The sequence below is a fragment of the Astatotilapia calliptera genome, chromosome 22 (assembly GCF_964374335.1).
Source record: "Astatotilapia calliptera chromosome 22, fAstCal68.1, whole genome shotgun sequence".
NCBI lineage: Eukaryota > Metazoa > Chordata > Actinopteri > Cichliformes > Cichlidae > Astatotilapia > Astatotilapia calliptera.
This window is the reverse complement of record NC_137442.1, coordinates 20,757,257-20,777,355: the sequence shown is the minus strand read 5'-3', so window position 1 is coordinate 20,777,355 and position 20,099 is coordinate 20,757,257. Positions and strand designations below refer to the sequence as shown.

At 39.3% G+C, this 20,099-nt stretch overlaps 2 protein-coding genes across 4 annotated transcripts in view; one reads left to right on the top strand and one right to left on the bottom strand.

The window, feature by feature from the left end:
* Positions 1–1,544, top strand: part of LOC113014875 (uncharacterized) — a 51,673-nt gene extending 50,129 nt beyond the window's left edge. The window contains exons 3-4 of one of the 2 annotated variants that reach the window (XM_080296173.1): positions 3–196; positions 1,406–1,544. In XM_080296173.1, coding sequence (XP_080152299.1) covers positions 3–177 — 175 coding nt within the window. In that variant the 3' untranslated portion in view covers positions 178–196; positions 1,406–1,544. Of the gene's footprint in view, positions 1–2; positions 259–1,405 lie in introns of those variants that run through there. The other variant, XM_080296174.1, reaches the window with a different exon arrangement.
* Positions 1–20,099, bottom strand: part of vps50 (VPS50 EARP/GARPII complex subunit) — a 123,819-nt gene that overhangs the window by 59,350 nt on the left and 44,370 nt on the right. For both annotated transcript variants that reach the window (XM_026156666.2, XM_026156667.2), the window contains exons 11-13: positions 19,478–19,576; positions 16,443–16,583; positions 7,947–8,079 (exon numbers count right to left, since the gene is read on the bottom strand). In XM_026156666.2, the coding sequence (XP_026012451.1) occupies positions 7,947–8,079; positions 16,443–16,583; positions 19,478–19,576 (373 nt within the window). The remainder of the gene's footprint in view (positions 1–7,946; positions 8,080–16,442; positions 16,584–19,477; positions 19,577–20,099) is intronic.

Here is a 20,099-nt window from a genome sequence, read left to right as displayed (position 1 = left end):
AGGAAGAAAAATGCTGAGCATGACCCGAAGAACATCATCAGCACGGTCGAGCACGGAGGTGGGAACATTATGCTTCGGGGCTGTTTTTCCCTGCTAAGGGTACAGGATGACTTCAACGCGTCTTGGACGAGAACACTGACGATGGGCTTGTGGATGCGCCTTCCAGCATCACAGTGACCCAAAACATACAGCCAAGGTAACAAAGGAGTGTCTAAAGAAGGCAGTGACCTTTCGATTAAAATGAAACTATCGTAAAAATTAGAGTCTGTTTATTGCTTTGGAAGTGAGAAAACTTACAAATTCAGCAGTGGATGAGATAATTGTTTTCCCCCACTGTAACTGCTTTATATCACAGACATGGTCAAACATTTCCATAGTCATCAGGGTGAAAACTCCCCCTCCTGTTACCAAGGATTGATGATGTTCACTTTGGGCACCAGACCTGCAAAATGATTTAATAGACAAGGAGATGCAACTTTTATGCCAAACCGTAGATCTAATTTAAATTCCGGTCAGCAAGAATATTTTTGCACCTGCCTATCATGGATGATTATCTTCTCGTCCCACCAACTGATTGCAATCTTCACACTGAGAAATTCCCGGGGGGTTGATCTGATATGAAATGTGTGGCCTTATTCATCTACGTGTCTTGCCTCTTGGAAGTATTTTCATTACTTACCTTAACATCAGCCCATCCCTTCATTTTACCGTCACAGCCCTTACTTTCATTCTACATCCATAACATTACAATTGTAATAATAATAATAATTAAAAAATATATATATATAATAATAATAATAATAATAATAATAATAATAGCTGCTTTAAAACAAACAATCCAGTCTGGCGATTTTTAACAGATACCCATCTCTGGTTTTAATTTCAGTCATTAATTGGGATGCTGTTGTTAAACACCATCGCATCATTCACTGAAGGACAAAAGAACGCAGGCCTAGGAGACATGGTGACATGGCAACTTGACATATCGGGGTTCAATTTAATGAGCACACGGGCGGCAGTGGATGTGAGGCAGTGTGAGGGGGGGGGCGGGGACAAAAATTGGGGAAGACAAGTAGAAGAGAGGTCGTGAAAGCTAAGAGCTCTGATAAAATTGAGAGCAGGAACTGTAAGTGACTAATTCATGACACAATACTGAGATCCACAGGGTGTGTGCCAAAAAGAGTAAGTACGAAAAGAAGCACACAATCCTCCCCACCATTTTTAACACTGCAGTAATAACTAATAGTTTGAAATTAGCATCCACTTGCCTACAAAACACTAGACTTTACAACAATGATTGCTTCAGAAAGAATGACACGCACCTAAATCCTGCCAAAAACATAACCACAGTTCTCTGATGGCCACTGGGAACAGTTGATTGGGGTTATTTTTATTTTTCCTTTAGGTGGTCATTTCACTGGAACACCACAGGAACAGCAAACATTCCAGCTGCATATCCACGGCAGATTGGTGATTCATCACTGAACATCACTTCCTTTCCATTATTCACAGCCTACAATTGCTGCTCTTTAGCCCTCTGTAGCCTTCTTTTCTTCTGTTTATTGTACGTGCTGGTTTTCATTTGGCTTCCTCTTTTCTGTCCTGATGCCCTCACTTTGTTTGCATGTTCTGTATTGAATTTCCTTCTTAAAGATTTGGATAAATCTTTCTACTGTTTCACGAAACGACTCTCTTGCTGGTGCCATGACTTGTTTCAATTAGCCACGTGTAATAGCTTGCTCAGGTCTGCAAACACTCATTTAACTACAGCTTTACATTTCTTCAGAAAGCGATTGCATGAGATTTTCCTCCGCTTCAAGTGTTTCAACAATTTTTTCCTCTACTTGATCTGGAAAACTCATTAATTTAAATGACTAAAAATAGTGACTCCATAATTTTCCCTGTAAATGTGTATAACTAAAGAATCTCATTTGATTAACTGACAATCAGATATGACTATGTTTACTCAGTAAAAAATAAAATTAAAAGAAGAAAAGAAAAACCAAACAGGTTATAAGATGCACCCCGAAAATCTGATATCAATCTAGTACAGATAAAATCTATGGTTTTGCTTAAAGAGCAAAAGCAACTTATTCTGATAATTCACAAAACAATTTGGAACTGATAACCTTTATATTAACTTTGACATAATATCCTGCCCCAATTTTTCATCTTTCCACCAGTTTTCTGAGTTTCTCATATTATGCTGCTGTTGTCACCTTAGTTCACGTCAGTGTGGTTTCCCGCTGCTAACCTGGTGAGGGTGGAGGCAAGCCTCCAACACTGACTAATAAAAACCTTAACAATTGCTTCTACAGAAGAGGAGGAAATAAATAACAGGGAAAGCAGGGAAAGCAACCCTTTGTGAATCCATAGGTGGCAAACAGTGTTTGACCTTTCGTGTCTGCGCAGGTAACAAAGTTCTTAGTGACTCACAGGTCAAACCCCTGCAGAGGCATCGGCCCCTCTGTGTGTTTTCTTAAAAAAATATGATGCATATAAAAGCAGCACGTGCACAACCTTTGCATTTTTCCAAAGCGGAAGGTTTTACCATTGTAGCCTGCAAAACACAATCTAAAAGAAGCAGTGGGTGATTATTAGTGTGTCATGGATAAAAAAATATATATATTTATTTATTTAATACATTTGAGAAATAACACAAAATGAAAGGGAGAAAAACAGAATGAATTACTGGCCAAAAATTGCCTGTAACGCCTGGTTAATAAATCCAAATGAATCTTAAAGGATTAAAGATGATCTAAGTGAGAGTTTAGTGCAGTCTGGACATAAAAAGTTTTTGGTTTTTTTTACTAACAAATAAAACTTAATGTCTTGGCATCTATTCATAGTATCTAACCTCCCACCAGAAATTATTTTTATTTGAAACATGCAGGTGCTTAAAAAGATTTCCATGGCAATTAGATTTACCACAAACTTCACTAAGTTGCAGTGGAAAAACACAACTCAGCCAATGTTTGAAAGCAGAAAAAAGCTAATCAGAGCTAAGAACCGATTAATAACAAATAACACACAAATGGAAAGAATAAATATATAATTCCTGGATTTTCATTTTCTAGGTTATAAGCTGTCCTGCAGTTAAACAGATATGGTGTTATATTTTAGATCACTGCCTTGCAACGTTTCACCAATGCAACAATATTAGGCATCACAGCAATGCTGTGTCATAATAGCATTGTTGTTGTGGATTACTCCATCACTCTGTTCTCTAATGTGCACCAAAAGAAGTAATCTTAGGACATTTCACACAAATTGACTCTCCCTACTTCAGTTTATATACCAAGATGCTATTAAACATTAATGTGGTGTGAAGGCAGCTTCTGTACATTCCAACATGCTCAATTGCTCTCCCACACAAGGAGCCACGGCTTCTCCCAGTGGCCATCGGAACTGATCAAACACGACGGGGAGTGTGCTACAGCGGCAAATCCATTGTGTTAGGTAGGGAGATGAAGGTCACCATCGCCACAAAATACTCTTTGACAAATGATAAAAGCTTATACAGTAAATTACTACTCGCAACCCACCCGATCCACCCACAACCCGCCCCCGCACCCCACCAGGACAAAGCCAGGGTCAAGGACACCTTTACATGGAGGTGACAGTCAATCGAATAGTGAGATGACAGATGTGCCTCAGGAAAGGGAAAATGGTACCCGTCCTTTCCACACTGAGGACGACCACATTTAATGAAGGATCCTGCGAACATAGCATGTCATCAACCATTTAGGACATCCTTTTGTGCCCTCATTCATTCACCTAATGAATGCTGTACAATATGGGGGATGAAAATAAATAGGCATGGCTAATATGACTGGTCTTCATTTACATCTTATTTTCGATAAATTCTTCAGATAATTATATTAACAGTAATCAGGTAACAGTAACTGGAAATCCAGTGTACTTTATTACTTTTATTCAACTTTTAAACCACAAATTACGAATTGCCTTGAGAATAGAGCTTCTTTGTATTTTGCTAGATAAAAGAGCAACAGAAGCAGCAATTTGTTGAAACGTTCAAATATACAGAGACACTGCATGTAAAGTACGGCAAAAACAGAAGGTTCAAGTCATTACTTTGTGTGACCACCTTTATTCTACAACACAGCCTGAACTCTCATAGAAAAGCTTTTTTAAGTAATTTCTTTAAATAGTCTTCAGGAATAGTTTTCCGGGCTTCTTGAACAACATTCAAAGCTCTTCTTTGGATCCTGGCTGCCTTTTCTCCTTCTTTGTCAAGATGATCCTACTGTGGGACTCATGTAATGGACACAGATGAATGTATTGTAATAGATACTGGACCCCTGGGAAAAATGATTCTAAACTCATCTATGCCTGGAAGTGTCATTTGTCCAAGTGTGCAACAATACATTGCTTCAATAGCATTGAAGTTGGAATCTGGGGTGGCCAATCTATGACTGATAAAGTTCCCTTGGGCGCTTTCCTATTTAGGTATGCAGTATGGTTGATCCCTCACAGATGGTATTACATGGTTGATAAAAATCAAATCCACAGTGGATCAGATTTCTGTCTTCACAATTCCATCATTTTGCCTCTCAGCTGACCTCCGACGAAAATACTGACAATGATTTGAATTTGGATTTAACGCTCCATATCATTTATGTTCATTCCTGGTCTAATGAAATTTGATACCTTAACCTTTTCTCCATGTTTTCTCAGTAATTAAATGATAGTTACAATTATATTGTTACATGCATTACAAAAGGTCTTCAGTTATCTGAGGACTGGTCAATAGAACAAAAAAAGAAAAAAGAAAAGCATCAAAAGTGTCCTCATTAGGATTTTTGTTGGTGTGTAGGACTGCAGCCTATAGTTGTATATTGTTAGCTGGTAATTATGTGACAGTGCATTTCAGGTCTTTTTACAGAATAACGACAAAGTAATGTAACAGGTGTCTTGATGCGTGCACAATCATCCAGGTGAGGAAAATCTTGAGTAATGACTCCAACGCTGGCTGTAGATAGTTTTTTTTGCCTCTTTTACTTTTTACTGGGATATTCGGCTAATAGCTCTCTGGGAAAAAAAACACGGTGCAAAAATGCTATTTTATACCTATCAAACTGTTATCTTCAGCATTTTTTATAGATTCAACAAAGGAAGTGAAAGGCTGCTATGAAAGTATATAAAATACAATTTTAATTAGGTTCTTGCTAAGTTGTCTGTTCATCCCTTGAGTTGGGTGCCTTTTTACATTTAATAATTTATAAATACAGTGTTACATGTCTTACCACAAAAAAAAAAAATCCTTGTACAGCTTCTAAAAAGGCCTGTTTGTATTAGCACAAAGCAGAAGAAACCCAAAGTCACATATGCATCATAGTCCACCAACTCTGCATGAATCTAATCCTTACACCCGGATCACATTAATTGCATAATGTAAATCCAATAATGAGTACATAAAATTCATATTCCAGTAATTAAGACAGACTACTGTTCTAGTTTAAGTTTCATAATGCAACATAACTAAAATACATCAAACTGCTGAGCATTACTGGAAAACTGGTTAATTGTAAAGCTATAATGACACATTTCATTGCACCACTGAAAAGAAGAGAATGAGACAGAGTAATTAGGAGTGATTGTTCTGCTACTGGCTGAAAAAAGAAAGCACTAAAGCACTGCCATGCATTTCACATTCTCTTTACAGGGCAAGGTTCAGTCATTCCTTTTTCGAAGGAAGAAATCTGCTAAACCTACAGGGAGTGCAGAATTATTAGGCAAGTTGTATTTTTGAGGAATAATTTTATTATTGAACAACAACCATGTTCTCAATGAACCCAAAAAACTCATTAATATCAAAGCTGAATGTTTTTGGAAGTAGTTTTTAGTTTGTTTTTAGTTTTAGCTATTTTAGGGGGATATCTGTGTGTGCAGGTGACTATTACTGTGCATAATTATTAGGCAACTTAACAAAAAACAAATATATACCCATTTCAATTATTTATTTTTACCAGTGAAACCAATATAACATCTCCACATTCACAAATATACATTTCTGACATTCAAAAACAAAACAAAAACAAATCAGCGACCAATATAGCCACCTTTCTTTGCAAGGACACTCAAAAGCCTGCCATCCATGGATTCTGTCAGTGTTTTGATCTGTTCACCATCAACATTGCGTGCAGCAGCAACCACAGCCTCCCAGACACTGTTCAGAGAGGTGTACTGTTTTCCCTCCTTGTAAATCTCACATTTGATGATGGACCACAGGTTCTCAATGGGGTTCAGATCAGGTGAACAAGGAGGCCATGTCATTAGTTTTTCTTCTTTTATACCCTTTCTTGCCAGCCACGCTGTGGAGTACTTGGACGCATGTGATGGAGCATTGTCCTGCATGAAAATCATGTTTTTCTTGAAGGATGCAGACTTCTTCCTGTACCACTGCTTGAAGAAGGTGTCTTCCAGAAACTGGCAGTAGGACTGGGAATTGAGCTTGACTCCATCCTCAACCCAAAAAGGCCCCACAAGCTCATCTTTGATGATACCAGCCCAAACCAGTACTCCACCTCCACCTCGCTGGCGTCTGAGTCGGACTGGAGCTCTCTGCCCTTTACCAATCCAGCCACGGGCCCATCCATCTGGCCCATCAAGACTCACTCTCATTTCATCAGTCCATAAAACCTTAGAAAAACCAGTCTTGAGATATTTCTTGGCCCAGTCTTGACGTTTCAGCTTGTGTGTCTTGTTCAGTGGTGGTCGTCTTTCAGCCTTTCTTACCTTGGCCATGTCTCTGAGTATTGCACACCTTGTGCTTTTGGGCACTCCAGTGATGTTGCAGCTCTGAAATATGGCCAAACTGGTGGCAAGTGGCATCTTGGCAGCTGCACGCTTGACTTTTCTCAGTTCATGGGCAGTTATTTTGTGCCTTGGTTTTTCCACATGCTTCTTGTGACCCTGTTGACTATTTTGAATGAAACGCTTGATTGTTCGATGATCACGCTTCAGAAGCTTTGTAATTTTGAGACTGCTGCATCCCTCTGCAAGATATCTCACTATTTTTGACTTTTCTGAGCCTGTCAAGTCCTTCTTTTGACCCATTTTGCCAAAGGAAAGGACGTTGCCTAATAATTATGCACACCTGATATAGGGTGTTGATGTCATTAGACCACACCCCTTCTCATTACAGAGATGCACATCACCTAATATGCTTAATTGGTAGTAGGCTTTCGAGCCTATACAGCTTGGAGTAAGACAACATGCATGAAGAGGATGATGTGGACAAAATACTCATTTGCCTTATAATTCTGCACTCCCTGTATTGTAAGTGGAAATCAACAACAAGGAAAGACTGGCACTACCCTGACAGTGGGAAAAAAAATGGAGCCCATTTTCACCAAGTCCATTGCCACCACAGCATCCTGCAGCGACATGCCATCCCATCCAGTTTGCATTTAGTTGGACCCTCGTGTATTTTTCTATAAGACAATGAGCCCAAACACACCTCCAGGATGCGTAAGGTCTATTTGAACAAGAAGCAGAATGATGGGAGTGCCGGGTCAAATGTCCTGGCCTCCACAGTCACCTGACCTAAACCCAGTCGAGATGGTCTGGAATGAGATGGGCCGTCTCTTTTCCCCTCACCCCCAACTTGTTCATGCAAATGGCTGCACCTCTCAGTCCCTGGTTCTGCCAGAGGTTTCTTCCTGTTAAAAGGAAGTTTTTCCTTCCCACTGTTGCCAAGTGCTTGCTCATTTGGGGTCTGATTGTTTTCTCTGTATCACTGTAGGGTCTCTACCTTACAGTAGAAAGTGCTTTGAGGCGACTGTTGTTGTGATTTGGCGCTATATAAATAAAACTCAATTTAATTGAATAATAATAATAATAATAATAATAATAAAAGATTTGTAAAGTATAATTTGAGAAATTGTACTGAGTTGATATGACGGAACAGGTAAAACTCTTACCTGGAGTGGGTGTGGTCTCCTGTTTGTCATGCTCCTCGTGCCACTGCATAGTATGGTGGTAGCTTAGCATCACCTCCCACAATGCCTTACACAGATCTGTCAGGCAGGGAATGTAGCTGTCCGGGGTAATATGCTGCAGAGAGAGAGCAATAATGAAAAGAAGGTCAAAATAGCCTTTTTAGATTAATTCTTTACAAAACTTTGTGCTGTATTTCCTTAGCTCTATTGCACCTACTTTTAAAAGTGTGAAATAAAGATATGGGCTACTGAGATGGGCAAAACGGATTCCTGGCCGTCTTCTACATTACATCTAATTAAAGTCTGCTTATGCTAATCATCCAAGGACACTGCTGGAAAACACTTTCTGTGTCACAAGAAACACTTTCATGTTATGTAAGTGTTAATTAAAATAAGAAGTGATTAAAACAGGGACGGTACTGAGATGTAATCACAGAAATACACAGAGCAGATTTGGAAATATTTGATGTGCACACTAGGTGAGCGATTAGACTTCAACGTAACCGTGTCACTGACTTCCACATTAATACAGAGACGACTTTTAAAACTTTAACTGCAACAGTGAAGTACGTCTATGATGTCTGTGATAAAGCATCCTTTTAGCAGGCATGCAGGAAAGCAAAGGGATATCAACAATTTGTAGTTGCTGTGATAACAGCAGTTCAGTCAAGCTCTAATACATTTTGTCTGATTTGTGTGCATCTGTACAACAAGCCCAGTGCTGCAGATATACATGATGTGATGTGGGTGGAAAATTAGTCTGGATAAAGATGAATACATCCACTTTAATATTCTTTTAGCCCAAGCGCAATATTTTGTTAATATTCTGATCATTCTAATACAATAAGAAATCATTTATTAATCCCATGTCTTGGAAATTCCTTTGTTTCAGGAGCTAAAATGAATATCATGAAATTATAATAATTATTGTAATATTGACAGTAGTAGTAGTAGTAGTAATAGTACTAATAGTATTAAAATAAATTGTTTATATATGATAAAATGATAACGTATTCGGTATTATCCTGCAGATACACCTCATTCAGACATATATTGTATTATGGAGTGTCACAGCCTTTCCTCTTTGTCCGTATGACAGTGCAGCAGATTCAGTCAGTCAATGCTGCCTGTCTAGTGAGCGGTGAAGAAGATGGACATGTAATCCACAATGTATAACAGTGTGTTCAGTGACCCCAACTCCACCAAAGCCACTCCCAGAAACAACCTTCCTAATGAATCTGTTGGTGTCTCCAGCTCCAGTGCTGCTTCCCCAATTCAATTCAATTTTTATTCAATTCTATTTGATTTTTAGAGCTTCAAATAACAACAACAGTCACCTGAAGATTCTTAATACTGTAAGGTAATGACTCCACAATAATACAAGGAAAACAAACGCATCTTTTTAAAAGCATTACTTGTACCCAAGCTTATAAACAGGCTACAGAGGGACTTCTCACTGCATCACAAAGCAAGCTGGCAATTTGCAATCCACTAAATTCAACCTGTGTCAATAAAAAAGAGAAAACAGATAAATATATCTTTAACTACAAACAGACTAACAGTGCCAATTAGATAGGCGTGCTCATGAACCTATAGCATTTCATGTTCTCCACCAGCACCACCATATCACAGCACCATGTTGCCAAGCAACCAGAGTGAGGGGTGTTTGAGTGCGAAGGTTAAGATCTTTAGCAGGGCTTAATGAGAAGAAGTAAGCGTGACTGCACTCACAGAAAGTGTGAGTTTGAGTGTGAGTGATCTGCCCATCACACCTGCAGTTATAAAAACATTATCTACACCATCACTGGAAGCAGTCATCAACCTCGCTGGACACATCCCTCTCCACGAGTTCAGTGATGAGAGCTGGGAAGCTGTTCGGGATCTATTTTAGGCATTTGATTTTCTCAAGACAGTTTCCCATCATTATGCACATTTCAAATGCCAAGAAGTATCAGGGAGGGTTTGGAAAGAAAGTGCTGCTAAGTGAATTTCTCCCTTAATTGTGCGAGTGGGCATAAGCAGGAGCAAGCAGAAAAAAATACAAATGCCTCACATTTTACAAGACAAGAGAATACAAGAGAATGCAGTTTTCCTCGATCGAGGGACAGTCGCAAATCCCCGGCTCTCTCCCTCAAATACTCAATAAACATCATTAAACAAGCACCTCACAGAGAAGACTTTCTTCAATTCTGGCTCCCACTTTCACATTGCAGACTTATTGTACGAGTCTGGTTGGGTAAAAGCTGCAATATCTTACATTAGTTGAGTACAGAGATAACTGGCATCCAGTCTTTGCACTTAAAAGTTGCAGCACAGCTTAAAATTACAGCTTATATTCTTAATAATCTCTGAAGTTTTTTTTGTACTTGATGTGTTAGAAATAGATGGTTTTTCCTGGATTGCCGTCTTCTTGTGCACATTTAATTTTCAAAACAGATCCTGACCTCAATGCGATTTCACGAATGAGGCTTAACGAAATAGGATCCAGCATTTAGAATGAATTAATTTAAAAAAACTTTGCAAAACTGTAATGTAAATGCAGCATCACAACTTTGCCAAAAGCAACAATTAAGAGCCCATGCTACGCAGTTGGTGACTTTTCCTGTTGCTTTTCAAACCACAGATATTCAGATACATACACAAATCATCCAGGAGACTAAAGAGAGAAAGATCTAATAAATTGGGCACCCTGGCATGATGATCCAAAATAAAGCAAAAACATTCCTCTGAGAGAACTGAGGGAAGTTTAAAAACGCAGCTAAACAGCTTCTGTGACAGGGTAATAAAAACAAACTACATGAGACCAATTTCCACCCTTAAGAGCTGGGATAATAAGATGCACATCGTTCTGCAGTAGATTAGTTTGATTTTGCAATGAGGCAATCTGGAGCAATAGTTAACAAAAAAGCTCTCCCACGATCGTGGCAGCGCTGCTCGCTAAGAATAAGTAACATCTGGGGGTACAAATTCAGTCCAAGGCCTAACAGAATGGTCAGTAATACAAAAATCCCAAAGGTTGTATTTTTAAAAAAGCAAACTCAAAGATTGTGGGACAGATGTCGCAATGATAATTAAAAAGAAAGTTTCAAGACTCACTATCAGCTTCTACAGACTGCAAAGCTCATAACATGCAGCTATATTACACTATACCTCTGTTTTAAAGAAAAAATCTGGGACACTGTAAAAAGTCTGTGTACAGACACAACAGACATAAAATTTCAAACAACAAATCTAAGGCGTTTAAATGTTTTTTTTTCCAATGTGCTCATTTTGAATTTGATACTAGCAACATGCTTCATGGGGAGATTGTGGCTCAAGAGTTGGGAGTTCGCCTTGTAATCGGAAGGTTGCCGGTTCGAGCCCCGGCTTGGACAGTCTCGGTCGTTGTGTCCTTGGGCAAGACACTTCACCCGTTGCCTACTGGTGGTGGTCAGAGGGCCCGGTGGCGCCAGTGTCCAGCAGTCTCGCCTCTGTCAGTGCGCCCCAGGGTGGCTGTGCTTGCCATCACCAGTGTGTGAATGTGTGGATGACTGGTTGTGTAAAGCGCTTTGGGGTCCTTAGGGACTAGAAAAGCGCTATACAAATACAGGCCATTTACCATTCATAAAAAAAGGAAACTATTTTTGCATCACAAAAGATGTCACATGCTGTAGTTTTGAAAAAGCAAATATTTCCACAGAGGTGTGCTGAATATGGTTTTACACTGTCTTGAGCAATATTTTAAAAAAGACAACACCTGGATGGCAACGTGTAAAAATCCTGTGTACTCCAATCAGCATTAATGGTGCTTTCAAAGAGGTGCAAGCTACCCACAATACCACTGTACATTCTGACTTTTACAGTTCCCATCAATACATCAGATGTTATGATGGTTATCCACAACAATAAATTTTTATTCCTCATGACAGCTCCCACTTCACCTCGGTGCATCTCTGATGAAGTGGTGACAGACTTTTTCCATGTGGCCTCACTCTTTACCCCTCGGAAGCCTACTATGAGCAACCTTTGGTCCTCTTTTCTGAACTGAGCGGTTTCTCTCATATTTCAGGCCTGCTTATGTAAAATAATGACTGGATTTGCACCAGAAGTGGATGAGAGTGTTTTCTACCTATGCAGCTACCCTTGGACAAAACCAGAAACTACTGTAATCATTGTGAAATCCCATCTTTATTAATATATGCTGAGGTGTCAAATCTGAGTCGTCATCACATCTCCTCGTGAAAAGAATACATATTTTTTTGTGTGTTATTTGGTTTAACTTGAATTTGTTAAACAGTTCACTGACGATGGGAATCAGAAGTGTTTCTGACCCCGTGTTCTAATTTTTACTACAGAATCGTGGCCCTTACATTCAGACACTTCTAAGAATTTCTTGAATCTTTCAATATACTGCGGATCATAGATGAGAATTTGCAATTTTACACTCAGAAGATTTATTTCTGAATTGTTTAACTTCAGTATTTGTATTGAGTGGTGTACACTCCCCATGTCTATTTAAAACGACTCACCATCTCTGGAATCCTCTTCTTATACCCAGTCGTTTAGGCTAATTACTAAATTAGCCTAAACGACTGGAGTGTTGTAACAGAGGCCATCTAGGATTGAGAACATCTTTAGAAAAAAAAACTTTCATGGGTCTCCTAAACAGTTACAGTGTTACCAATAACAAACCCTTTGAATTAAAGCTGAACGTCTCAACTTTAATCACGTCTTGGCTGATTTTAAATCCACTGTGGTGTGCAGAACCAAAAATTGATGGACCTAACTGTATGACATTTTGTAAATCATGGCCACTTATTGATTTAAAATAGCATCCCAGCATGTTAGAAATGAGTGTGTGCATGCTGGAAAGAATAAAACAAATATTTGCATGAGCTCATTCTCATTTGATGCTATTTTTACTCTGACAGGCTGGATAAACATCATTACTATAATCACTATGGTTTACGAGCAAGAAATGTATCATATTTGTTATGAAGTGCCCAGTCCACCCTCATCACTTCTCCTGTGTGACAGTCTATGACTTCTGGACTGAACTAACCTATTTGAATCAAGAGATTCGTATAGACTAGGGGATTGATGGGAGGTGAGGCTATCCAATACTGATGAGATGTTGATGTAAAATTAATAAGACCCTTTCACAATCAGAACTGACCTTTCTGAGTGCTCCCATTTGCCTTGAATTTTTAAGGCGCATAACTAAACGGTGAGTTCACAGGGGGAGATGTGGCTGTAACATTTCCTCAAATTTTATTTATCAGGGGAGGAGCCCGTAAAGTTTGCATTTCCACAGAAAAACAAAATTTCCCATTATTACAGGCCTAGACAAGCACAGAAAGTGGGATTTTAATACGTTTCTTATGAGCATGTCAAACGTTTCTTATGAGCATATCAAAAGTATTTATTCAAAGAGCACTGCTCATTTGCCTAAAACACATTTTCAGTGTAGTCTGAGCCAGAACAAGTATATTCTTCATATATGTCAGACAGACCTTGGAAACAAGAACTGAGTGATCAGTGTCGCAAAAATTATATATATATATATATATATATATATATATATATATATATATATATATATATATATATATATATATATATATATATATATATATATATATATATATATATATATAGAGAGAGAGAGAGAGAGAGAGAGAGAGAGAGAGAGAGAGAGAGAGAGAGAGAGAGAGAGAGAGAGAGAGAGAGAGAGAGAGAGAGAGAGAGAGAGAGAGAGACTATAGGCATATATTTCAAATAGGTACTTCAATGAATTGTCCTTTTGACATTTTCAAATGCAGATATAAGTGCACTAAATAAAATAACCTAATGTAAGGAGTCAAAACAAAACACTTGATCTTCATATGGTGTCATTGAAGCAAAGGAACTGCACGTGGGTGCTCACATGTCTCTCCATTTGAGTGTTTCTGAATGAGCTGCCATATCGAACAGAAGACCGTAACAACATCCTCAGAACTCTTCAATGGGTGAGTGTAGGTACACTCTCTGAAGTGTACCTACACTCACCCGTAGTGTGCTCGTATTGTGAGTGGAACCATTCAGGCGACACAATATGCTGACAGACACTCCATCAAACGGAAGTAAACAGTAGGATGTGCACAGTTTTATGTGTATCGTGACTGAGAGGTATAATAAATAGTTGCTTGGTCCGGATTAGAAAAAAAGGAGACAAGGAAGAAGACTAAAAAGAATAAAATCAGTTATGTCTTGAAGGAAGAATGATTTTTTCACTGTGTATAAAAAAAATTCCTACATACAAGCAGTCGCCTTTCAAATGGCTGAAGGAACACATTCATCCAAAATAATCTTTGACCTGGAACCCCTTTACAGACAGGAAAATAAGCTCCTCTCAGGCCATCTACCAGCAGGGGTAGAAGAACATGCATAAACAGAGAGAAACACACAGGAAAAAGGGGTGGAAGAGATGAAAACAGAAAGCAAGCGCATGTAGCTCAAAGGTAAGAGGTAAAGGACAGGCCATGGTGTATATAAGCATACAGGAAATACCCTGGGTAAAAGCTGTGCATTCAAACACCAAAGGACCAGGGAGGAATCCACAGCAACAGCAGACGTATAAGGAGAAACTGTATCCTCAGATAAGGCTTGGGATAACCTTTATCTATACCTTCATATGCTTTACCCTCTATGTTGCAGGCCAGGCGTGAGGACATATTTTCTGAGGATGTCACGTCACCTCCAATACTGACAAAATACCAACTCTGTGTCTCTCTCAAGAGAGAGAGAGACGCTCGAGCTATATCAAGGTTGTCAGGACAGTGAGGCGCGGTGAATTAGCTGGCAATATGAGCTAAGAGAGTCCTCACAAATGACATTTTAATGTAACAGAGGTGACCTTAACATGTAGCGTAGGAGGGCAGTGGGGGTTGTGCCACATTAATGTGCCAGACAAGCTTTAAAAAAGCTCTTTACAGACAGTAAAGTTACTTTTTTACAGTGAGCCGAGCAGCATGGAGTGTTTATTTTCTCTTTGTTTTTTCACATTTCTGCAGTACTTTACTCAGCAGCTCTCCAAAGCCGCCATTCACCTTTAATGTATCTGCTACATACTGAAATGCCGGTCAAAACACTAATGTGACTCAGGGTGATAACAATATGGTGATAAATAATAACACAAAAGAGCACTCAGAGAGCATAACTCCCCCACAAAGTAAATGGCTATACCGAAGCTTTGATGTTTTATAAGGATTTTATGGCGTTATTATCATGTGGTAGGGGACCGTACTGAAAACATTAAAAGTGTGTTGCATAGCTCTCTCCATGCCTTTTTATGTGATGGATACCTCGATATGGTTTCTCGAAATTTTCAATTTTGACCTTGGGTACTAATAGTGAAGGTCAAGGTCAAATTAGCCAACCTAGGTGCTCATGTCCCCCAAGGCCTCGTATATTGTTGTGAACTTTGAATACGATTGATAAAAAACTGTGGGAAATGATACGAATCAGGTGTTTTTGATTGAAATCTGGGTTTTCTGAAGCAGCAGCAGATGTGTGATGTCCTGAGTGGCACTTTTCTTTAACAACGATAAACCCTGCAACATCAGACCGCAGCAGTAAAACAATACAATAAAAGCTTCTTAATGTGCATTTAAACAGGCGGCACAGCAGCATAAACATTACCAACAATGTCCTGTGCTCTTCTACACACCTGACAGGTCAGCTGTTGCACACAGACTGCAGATTTATAGAGTGAACTTTGTTTTTGTTTTTTTTTGATAAAGTAGTCCTTCTGTGGATGAATGAGCTCCGTCAGATCACAGTTACATTTCAGCATCTTTACGGTGCTATGTGAGATGAAGTTGTGGCACCCCGCCCCCCACTTCTAGTGGTATCTCTCCATTCAGAAAGTTTGCATTTTCTAGCCAAAATATTTTGATTACAATAACTAAGAGCATTCCTTGATACCCTTGGGTGAGAGTGTAACTCACTCCCGGCATGTTCATGATGAATTGGCCAAGTTGGCTTGCTGGGCATGAAATGTGATTTATTTCGATCTGAATGGAAAGAAAAAGACAGACAGAGCAAGATCTGAGGAATGTGGGCCAGTATGGAGACCCCCTCCCCCAAGTAAAAAGCACTGCTGCTGCTGCAGTGCACTGAGTCTGTATTGTGACCAAGATTAATTATCTCACAGTGAAAGGCTACAATACACTATGCTTCTCACTGAAGTAATAACTTCTTTACTTTCAATCATGTTCTCCGTGTTCTTCTCTCCTCCTTAATTCAACTTTTACGAAAATCTGACAAACCACTGCAAGAGAATAAGAACGTATTCGAGTAAGTATTTGTGTATCCAGCACAACGCACTGGTTTCATGCTCTCATCATACTGACTAAAAGAAAAAGGCTTTCGCGCTAACCAGCTGAAGCGGACTTAATCCTTTATATAGCAAAAAAGTCGCTCATAACACTGAACAAACAGATAGCACCAGCTCCTTACCGTGCACAGGTCCTTATACTGCATCTTCTGGAACTTGGTATCGGCATTGCCGGCGCACAGCTCCACGTATCCCAGCACAACTTGGAACACTGTGTTGTGGATGGCCTGGGTGAAGTGCATGTGTAACTGGTCCATAGCAGTCTGCAGAGAGAGCCAAACACACTGTTATGAAAACTATTACACCAAGATGTCACTGTCAGTCTGCCAGTGTGGCTCTGTGAAAAGGCAAACAGCAGGGAAATTGCAAATCACACTTCTTGGAACACATATTGTATACTTAATATTTCTAGTTTCACACTATGGCACAAAGGAAAATGAGGATAGCTGCGTACTCTGGGAACTGCAGTGTTCCAGTCAAAGTTGTTGTTGTTTGTTTTTTTTTAAAGTGTAGTTTGCTGCTGTAAAAGGTAATTAATGAAGTCATAAGGAAATTGCAGAAAAACACATTGACAGACAGACATGTTGGTGACGCATGTTGTGTTTCGGCAGAGCTAGCAGCCTCCAGCTCCGCTCACTCGTCGCACTATTAATTTCATGTGACACACCTGAAGCCATTTTGTTGAAATCATTTATCATAGGAGCATTATGACTCGAGGGGGGGGGGGGGGGGGGGATAATCCACAATTACACACTCGCTTGCTACTTAAACACTGCCTACAAATAACCTGCTGTTATTTACTTTTCGGTGAACTCCCCACTGAGCCTCTTCCATCTCCGCTGTGCTTTTGTTTGAAATCGACTACAGGTAATGACATTTCTTCTATATACAGATCCAGCAAACATGAGGTAGTGTAAGCATTTATCTGGAGGTATATTCGTGCCCACCTGGTGACTGTAAATTCAATACTCCCCTCCCGTGGGGAATATTCTATTGATGCTCAACATCAATATTGTCTGCCTGCTGTTTGATCGTGGGCAGGTAGCTCACAGTGAAAAGATCCCAGTGACAAATATGGGAAGAAAACAACAACAGCAAAGCGAGGGCTTTAAAACAAAATGACCTAAAGCGGAATTTTCACACAAAGTAGGCTCATTTAACCTAAAATAGTGATTAAATACATTGATTTATTACCTTAACTGACAGTTTCATTAAAGATTTTCTTGTAAGAGTAATTCCAAAAGATACTCATAACTAAAAAATACAAAAAAAGCACTTATCTTTCAAAAAAGCCCCAAAAAACTATAGTTATGCAGTCAGTTTGTGTCTGCTATAATTTATTCTTTTCTAAAGTCAGTTTACATTTACCCCCAATTTACTGTCTTGCAGCTCCTACCCACCGTCTCACTGTGGGACCCTTGAGAAATGAGGACACAACAGTCGCAAGAGACGTGGGAAGAGTATTGAGCAAAGCCCTAGGTAATGGGTGTTGCAGTGCAATTACATTTCTTACTAAAAGAAATGACCACAAAATGTAGCTCCCCCCAAAATCCGCTGTGAAACCCTGCTTGCACAAAAGTCATTTAAACATTTCTTCTCTTCTTTCTCGGGGAGTTTCACTTCATCTGACCCAAAAACACATGAGGAAAAAAAAAGAAAATACTGGCTGTACAATGTCTAGACTGTAGAAGAGGGAAAAAAAAGGGAAGTAACTATGGCAAACCGCCCTCGTGACAATAAACCTCGTCTTCAGCTAAATTTGACGTGAGCCTCGGCGATTGTAGCGTTATGTATGGCGGAAAATAAAATGTAAAAAATCAGCATGAGTCCCCTTTAGTAGGCATAAATATCAATAAACTGCATGTCCAGACTCATTATTTTGCAGCTTCTTCTCCCAAACAAGCAGAAGAATTAAACAGATAAATGGAATAAAGCGATCTGTCAGACTATTTAGCTTGAATGAAACCAGCCCATCACAGCTAGGTAATGACTGCCAAGAGACTATTGTAACGGGGGGGATGCAAATGGTTTGGCACAGTTTGCTACAGTTTGTTAGGCATTTTGTGAGGCTGATTACTACCTTCAGACAGTTAATTTGTGTATCAAAAAGGAACAGTTTAAAAGAGCGCATTTGTCTGCAATGTGGCAAAAACAAAATTTGAGATGAAGATAAAGAAAATGACTAACTGAGATAAACACAGACACGACAACAACAACAGCAGCTCCTTAGTTTGCTAGTGTGTCCTGTAAATCATCCTTAACACAATGACTGTACGGAATCATTCATTCTCAACAAAGCAAGCAACAAAGCAAGTTTCTCAGGTTGTGAGGATATTCAGCACGTTAGCAGCTACACTGCTCTCTGCTTTCTAATTTCGTCTTTAACTTTGCAAAACTAAGATATCGTGTTTGCAGAAGATTCATCTTCTCAGTGTAACTCGATTTCAGGCGGGAACATGGGAGCAAAAGTTGAAAAAACAGGCAGGAGTTACTAATAAAAGATATTAGCAGTGTCATTCAAGGTTAAAGTCTATTATAGTGTCTCCCTGAGAAACTGCTGTAATTTTTTTGTTTTGGTTCTTAACATAAAGACTTTACAGCTTCAAATAAGCTAAACATGTCCGAGGCAAACACGGTTTGTTTTGAATATTGGATCATTTTGGAAAATTATGATGTGGCCATGCTCATTCAGAGAGACTAAAATATGCTTTATTTCAAGGAGAAAACACAAAATGTACAAGCTGGTTTAAAAATACACTCATTTAATTAAAAAGGTGTAATAACATTAATAACAAAGAAAAACTTTACTAAAACTCCATTCTTATGTTTTTCTTGGCTCTAACCAAACTATTTCTGGATTTTCCTTTTATCTAAAAGGTAAAAAAAAAAAGTTGCAAACATGAGGGACCAACTTTAGCAGCTAATTGGACAAACTCCCGAAGTAGCAGAGGAGTGCAAAAAGGAAAACAACAGCATCAAGGACAGAAACTGAAAGGATGGAGTTATCTTTCAGGTCCACACAAAAAAAATCCCCATAAGAGCAAAAGACAAAGTCAAACGAAAGAAAAGTTGCAGCAAACAAAGAAAATAAGCAGGTTATTGTCAATCCATGTTTAGCCATTACCGCTGACCCTTGCAGGCCAGTCAAACCACTGACCTGTGTTTTCCCCAGTAGTGTGTAGGCCAGCTGGACCTTGGTGTAGTGCGAGACATCGAAGTGCTTACAAGTCTTCGACAGAGCGACGTCAAGCTGCTCCTGGAGCCAGAAATAGGCAGATGACAAAGAGGGGGAAAAGGGCCAAAGTAAGGGGAAAGGGGGGGGAAAAAATAAAAAGAGAGGGATTATCGTTCTTAAGACCGGGGATTTAGATATGGACGTGCAGTTGTAAAGCTATCACACACAGCCAAGGGCAGGTAATTGGATGTGGATGTGTGTGTGTGTCTAAGACTTAAAGACAAAGAGATAAGGGGAGGCAAGGAAAGTTAGCATGAGAGTGTGTAATGTGTAACAATGAGCTGACCTCAAAGAGCACAGCGCCGATAAAGGCTAAATGATCAATCGCCTTGCATCGCAAATCATTTTCTCATGCCTTAAAAAGCAAAAAAACTAGAACTGCACGACAGGAAGTAACTAGTCAGTAAAGTAATTAAGAGAGCCAGATGACTACGTATACAACATATGCTGGGGACGCGTATATTCATACATTTAAAAGACCGTCTTAGATGCACAATAGATGGTCCAAGTGCTTCTGACTGTAGTAGCTTTATGATTTTAAAGG